At 53.4% G+C, this 6,307-nt stretch overlaps 1 protein-coding gene across 1 annotated transcript in view; it reads right to left on the bottom strand.

The window, feature by feature from the left end:
- Positions 1-3,532: 3,532 nt before the first annotated feature.
- GPR142 (G protein-coupled receptor 142) overlaps positions 3,533-6,307 on the bottom strand; it is a 4,361-nt gene continuing 1,586 nt past the window's right edge. Inside the window, exons 2-4 of the mRNA XM_010856486.1 lie at positions 6,139-6,258; positions 5,226-5,384; positions 3,533-4,404 (exon numbers count right to left, since the gene is read on the bottom strand). Coding sequence (XP_010854788.1) covers positions 3,533-4,404; positions 5,226-5,384; positions 6,139-6,258 — 1,151 coding nt within the window. The remainder of the gene's footprint in view (positions 4,405-5,225; positions 5,385-6,138; positions 6,259-6,307) is intronic.

Genomic DNA, 6,307 nt, shown 5'->3' with positions numbered 1-6,307 from the left:
CAGGATGTCTGGCTCTAGGTCAGTGATCATACCATCGTGATTATCTTGGTCGTGAAGATCTTTTCTGTACAGTTCTTCTGTGTATTCTTGCCACCTCTTCTTAACATCTTCTACATCTGTTAGGTCCATACCATTTCTGTCCTTTATCGAGCCCATCTTTGCATGAAATGTTCCCTTTGGTATCTCTAATTTTTTTGAAGATATCTCTAGTCTTTCCCATTCTGTTGTTTTCCTCTATTTCTTTGCATTGATCACTGAGGAAGGCTTTCTTATCTCTCCTTGCTATTCTTTGGAACTCTGCATTCAGATGCTTATATCTTTCCTTTTCTCCTTTGCTTTTCACTTCTCTTCTTTTCACAGCTATCTGTAAAGCCTCCCCAGGTAGCCATTTTGCTTTTCTGCATTTCTTTTCCACGGGGATGGTCTTGATCCCTGTCTCCTGTACAATGTCATGAACCTCCATCCATAAATTCATCAGGTACTCTATCTATCAGATGTAGTCCCTTAAATCTATTTCTCACTTCCACTGTATAATCATAAGAAATTTGATTTAGGTCATACCTGAATGGTCTAGTGGTTTTCCCTACTTTCTTCAATTTAAGTCTGAATTTGGCAATAAGGAGTTCATGATCTGAGCCACAGTCAGCTCCTGGTCTTGTTTTTTGCTGACTGTATAGAGCTTCTCCATCTTTGGCTGCAAAGAATATAATCAATCTGATTTTGGTGTTGACCATCTGGTGATGTCCATGTGTAGAGTCTTCTCTTGTGTTGTTGGAAGAGGGCTTTTGCTATGACCAGTGTGTTCTCTTGGCAAAACTCTATTAGTCTTTGCCCTGCTTCATTCCGTATTCCAAGGCCAAATTTGCCTGTTACCCCAGGTGTTTCTTGACTTCCTACTTTTGCATTCCAGTCCCCTATAATGAAAAGGACATCTTTTTTGGGTGTTAGTTCTAAAAGGTCTTGTAGGTCTTCCTAGAACTGTTCAACTTCAGCTTTTTCAGCATTACTGGTTGGGGCATAGACTTGGATTACTGTGATATTGAATGGTTTGCCTTGGAAATGAATAGAGATCATTCTGTTGTTTTTGAGATTGCATCCAAGTACTACATTTCAGACTCTTCTGTTGACCGTGATGGCTACTCCATTTCTTCTGAGGGATTCCTGCCCGCAATAGTAGATATAATGGCCATCTGAGTTAAATTCACCCATTCCAGGGGAAGGAAAGGGTAGCGTTTATTGCAGGGTGCCAAGTGAGAAGTCCAGGCACCCAGTGCTTTAAAAGCCCGAACTCCTTATTTGGTATGTTAAATTACATGGAAATACATTTGTTGGACGAAAGGAAAACAGTCAAACAAGATAAAATCATAACAGTTTAGTTATTAAACCAAGTCAAAGACTTCAGTTTCTCTTCAAGAGCTATAGGTAATATTCTGTGCAAAGTCCTTGGAGCTATTTTTGCAGCGACTGAAACCCCCACCAGGTGGAAGACGTTAACTGTATGTGATCCGCGGGCACGTAGGCTCCAGATGGGTTGCAAACAGAAAGGTTGATGATGTTGACTCCTGATTACCTCACTACCCACCAATCAGAAACTCACCCTGCCACCGTCTCCCTCACTCTGTCTAAAAACCTTTCCCCAGGGCTTCCCTGGTGGCTCAGGGGTAAAGAACCTGCCTGCCATGGCAGGAGACAGGTTTGACCCCTGGTCCGGAAACATCCCATATGCCATGTAGCAGCTAAGCCCGTGCCCCACAACTGTTGAACCTGCACTAGAAACCGTACTCCGCAGCAAGAGAAGCCACCGTAATGAGAAGCCCACATACTGCAGCTAGAGAGTAGCCCCCGCTTCCTGCAAGTGGAGAGAAAACCCTGCAGCAACACCCAGAGACCCAGCGCAGCTAGAAATAAATAAATAAGATTATGTTAAAACACAAAACACTTTCCCTAAAAGCCATCAGGGGGTTGCAGCCTTTTGAGCACTAGCTGCCTGGATTCCTATCTCGGCATCTGCAATAAACACGGCACTTTCTTCCACCACAACCCGGAGTTGGTGGACTGGCTATGCTGCGCTGGGGGGAGTGGACCCACGTTTGGTTTGGTAACGATGGGGGAATCCGCCGTGCCCCTGACCGACTCAGGGCAGGCTGACGTTGCTCAGAGGTCCTCCGTTCTTTCTCTCAGTTTTTGGGACCAGAGGTGCCTCATAATTTTTCAGAATAGAGGAAGGTAATGTGTGGTTTAGACAAAGTAACAGATCTCCAGTCTAGCAGGGTGTAGGGCATCAGCCCCAAATTACACCCGCTGAGTCTGAAATGCAGTCTGCGCAGCTCCCGGCACCAAGACACACCCGAACCGGTGCCTGTTCCGGTCAGGTTTTGCCACCCAATGTGTTTGTGGCAAACGCAGGACACGGTCTTGCTTTTCAGAGCTTTTTGGAATCTAGAACTGTGGACAAAGGATTGGGGACCGTCTTTTCTACCTTATGGGTGCGGCTGAAAGTGCCTTCCTAGACATTCCTGCTGTGGGGAGAGAAGTAGGGAGGGAAGGGGGAAGGTCAAGGGCATTCATTTTGCACTGACTGTTTGCCCGGCGCATATCTGCCTTTTTCGCTTCTGTGATCCCACGAAGGGGTTGGGTGCTGGTGAGGGCCTGCCTGGACCTCCCGTTCAGGGGAAAGGTCAGTTCAGCCTGATCAAGAAGCAGAAAGCAGACTGCTAATGTGTTTACCCAATGCCTGGAGCAGGTGGGAGGTCCGTCTGCTGTCCCTCCCAGCTGCCTTTCCAGGCTGGCACCGCCAAAAGGAGAGAGTCTAGGAGGGGCGGGCAGAGCCCCCCTGGCCTCCCGTCAGTGGAGCCATCTCCCTTCCCCGCCTTGGTGGAGAAAGAGCCTTCTTCCTCAAGTGCAGTGAGGTCAGCAGCGTGGCCGGGGCCGCCTCTCCCCTCTCCTGGCCCCTGAGCTAAGAGGGCCCTTTGTTGCTTAGTCCTGCTCCTTGGCAACCATGAAGACTGCAGCCCCGGGCTGTTTGGGGCCCCTGAACCTATTCTGGCTCCAGCGCAGGGAGTCAATCAAAATCAGTCCAGGACACTCAAGACCCCAAGGTCTTTATATCGCCCCAGAGCTGGGACATTGAGTCTACTTAAGACCACTTTCCCAGACAGCTCCTCCCCATTGTTCAGCCCCCACACATGGTTCCCCCTGGCCCAGGAAAGGCCTGGAATCCTGGGGACATCTTCCTCTCTCCCCGGCATTGCCAGCAGAAGCCAAAGAAGTAATTGACGCAGGGAATGAGAGGTGGGCTCCAGGAAGGGGTGGGATAAAAGCAATTCATATTCATCCATCCGTCCATCTATTCATTCGTTCATTCAACCCACCAACATTAATTTAGCTTCCTGGGGAGCCACCCCTGAAGTGAGAAACCTCTCTCCCCACCCCCAGATTGCAATGGAGAGTGTTGATAAAGTTTGTGGGCACAACCACAGACCCCAGTACTCCAAGCATGAGCCACCCCAAGCTCCCTGCGTGGGCTCCTCCTCTACAGTTCTGCCCCCTTGGGGAGTCCCGGAGGCTTCAGCATAGGCTCTGCCACCATGCCCGCTGACCGTGACCCCAGGGTGCAGGGCAGGTGGGCGTCCTGGAAGACCCCTCGGACAGTGGCCCGAAAAGTCTTGCTGACGAAACAGTAGAGGCCGAAGTTGACGGCGGTGTTGAGCATGGCCACCATGTTGGCCACATCCAGGGCCAGGTGGACCCTCCAGTCGTGGTAGACGGGGGCCACGTACAGGTGGTAGAGCATGACGAAGATGCGGGGTGCCCAGAGGAGGGCGAAGAGCGTGGTGACGCCCAGGAGGATGGCGGTGCTCTTGCCCACCTGGGGCCGTGGCCCGCTCTGGCCCCTCCGCTGCAGCCGGCGGACGATGGCCAGGTTGGCCACCAGGAAAACGCCGCAAGGGACGAAATAGACAATGAGGCAGTGAGCCCACTTGAGCACCTCGTCCAGCGTGCTGGGCGGGTCCGCGTCCCTCCACACATCCAGCCACCAGTAGAAGGGGATGCCAGTGAGCAGCGCAGCGCCGAGGACAGCGGCGACGGCCCGCTGGGCCCGGCCCGGGGATGAGGTGGCCCGGTGGCGCAGGGGGTGGCACAGGGCACTGTACCGGTCCACCGTGAGCAGGACGGCGATCCAGACCGAGGCATGGTTGGCAGCAAACTCCAGGATGTTAGCTGTGCGTACCACGGCCTGGGGCACCTCTCGGGCCAGCACAGCTCCCTGCAGGAGGAAGCCCACGAACACGATGACCACCTGGGTGACGATGTCCGAGGCTGTGAGTGCCAGAAGGTAGTAGTAGGAGGGCTTCCGTGTCCTGGTGGCGAGGCGGGCCAGGGCCACCGTGGTCAGGAGATTGACTGATGGTCACCGAGGTTAGGGAGGGGAGGGGTCAGAGGTTAGAAGGGCTGCCTGGCTGTGCTTTCTCATCGTCCCTCCCCGCCTGCTGCTTCTTGCCTCTCTTTTCCTCTTTCTGGAACCTTCTTAAAGCTCACTTTGTTGGAAAGGTTAAGCAGATCAGCCTTGCCTTGTCCAGCCATGGCACTGCAGGCCACTGCCTTACCAGGCTACAGGCAGGGATGAGCCATTCCCTAATTCCACCCATCCTCTCCTGCATCCATACCACACACCTGCTCTGCTCTCTGAATGCAGTGGATGGTGCAAGAAGCTTTCAGTGTGACGCTCTGGGCTGTTCTGCATGAACTTAGTCATTCTAGGAGATCCCCATTCCTGGGGGAAGAAGGGGGCTGTCTGCTCTGCTGAAAACTTGGGTTTAGCTATTGAGCACGCCAAACTTCTGCAATGGCTCAGCGGTAAAGAATCTGCCTGCAATGCCGGAGATACAGGAGTTGCCTGTTCGATCCCTGGATTGGGAAGATCTCCTGGAGAAGGAAATGGCAACCCACTCCAGGCTTCTTACCTGGAAGATCTCATGGACAGAGGAGCTTGGTGGGCTACAGTCCATGGGGTCACAAAGCGTCAGACACGACAGCCACTGAGCACCCTCGCTTTTACTCCGCTCTATGCTTGGCTCTGCAGTGACCCAGAGCACCCCCACAAGGCAAGAGGAAGGAATCCACGATCCTGTGTCTCAGGGGTCAGCATGGAGGATTGGCACCCACTGAAGGAGGACCCCAATTTCTGGCCCAGCCCTGGACCCCAGACCTCACTCCCCACTCACCAGGCAGCCCCAGGCCCAGAAGGACACTGTAGTAGATGACAGGGATGACCCCAGCCACACAAGGGGACGTCACGGGGCTCTCGGGCCGATGGCCTTCAAACTCCTGGCTCAGCCCACTGCTGTTGGGTGTGGGCAGCAGGGTCACCCATAGCTGGGCAGCTAGGAGGTGCAGAATGGCAGGTTAGAACTTTTGGTCTCTTTCCAGCCTGGCCTGGAGCAGCCCCACCATGACCTTGGCCCTGAGGTCTTTACTCACCCTGGCCCCATGCAGAGCCCCTAGTCAGGTCCAGCCAAACGCAATCCCGACAGCCACGTCCTCTCCACCCCAGCCCACCCCCTCGGGGCCTGGCTCCACTATCAATGGGAAGAAGTACTCAGTGGCCTTTCTTGCCATCTTAGAGATTATTTCTGAATCACCTGGTTCCCAGGCAGCCTGAGTCAGACAGTCTGAACTGGGGCTTGAGCACCGTGTTCGTAAGGCATCCTGGGTAACTGACCCGGACCCACGGTAACCATGGCAACCGCGCTGCTGTAGCAAACAGCTGCCTCCTCTTCAAGGAGAGATGTGACCAAGTTCTCTCCTTTCTACCCCAAAGAGCATCTCTCTCTCTCTGTCTCCTAGTACCACTGGAGCTGGAAGGGCCCTGGTTTTCAGACAGGGAAACTGAGTCCAGAGGGGTCAGGTGTGACCTGTCTGCCATCACACACATCTAGCTGGTGGCCGATCTGGGATGAGGACCAGACAACATGCTCTGGTCCCTCCCCACCTAGTCTACACTTTCAGATTTTAGGTTTCACCTTCCAGCTCTTGATTTTTTCCACTTCAAGCTCCCCATTCCCACCCTACCTCCAGATTCCTTGCTGACCTTGCCACCTCACTCTCCCTGCCCACCCTGGGTCTTAGGCACCTTACCTGTCTCATCTCCTGCCAGCCGCATGCTCCTGGGTCCTGGGTCACCCTGTGGCTTTTTCCGGGGGTGCCTGCAGCTCGCTCTCAGTTGTTTGCCTGACGATTCTTCCAGCAGCACTGAGTCTGCAGTCAGCACGTGTGAAGCGGTGGGTGGTGGGAGGAGGGTGGGGGA

Source organism: Bison bison, unplaced genomic scaffold (genome assembly GCF_000754665.1).
Source record: "Bison bison bison isolate TAMUID 2011002044 unplaced genomic scaffold, Bison_UMD1.0 scf7180017864371, whole genome shotgun sequence".
In the NCBI taxonomy this organism is placed as follows: domain Eukaryota; kingdom Metazoa; phylum Chordata; class Mammalia; order Artiodactyla; family Bovidae; genus Bison; species Bison bison.
This window is presented reverse-complemented; position numbering and strand designations above follow the sequence as displayed.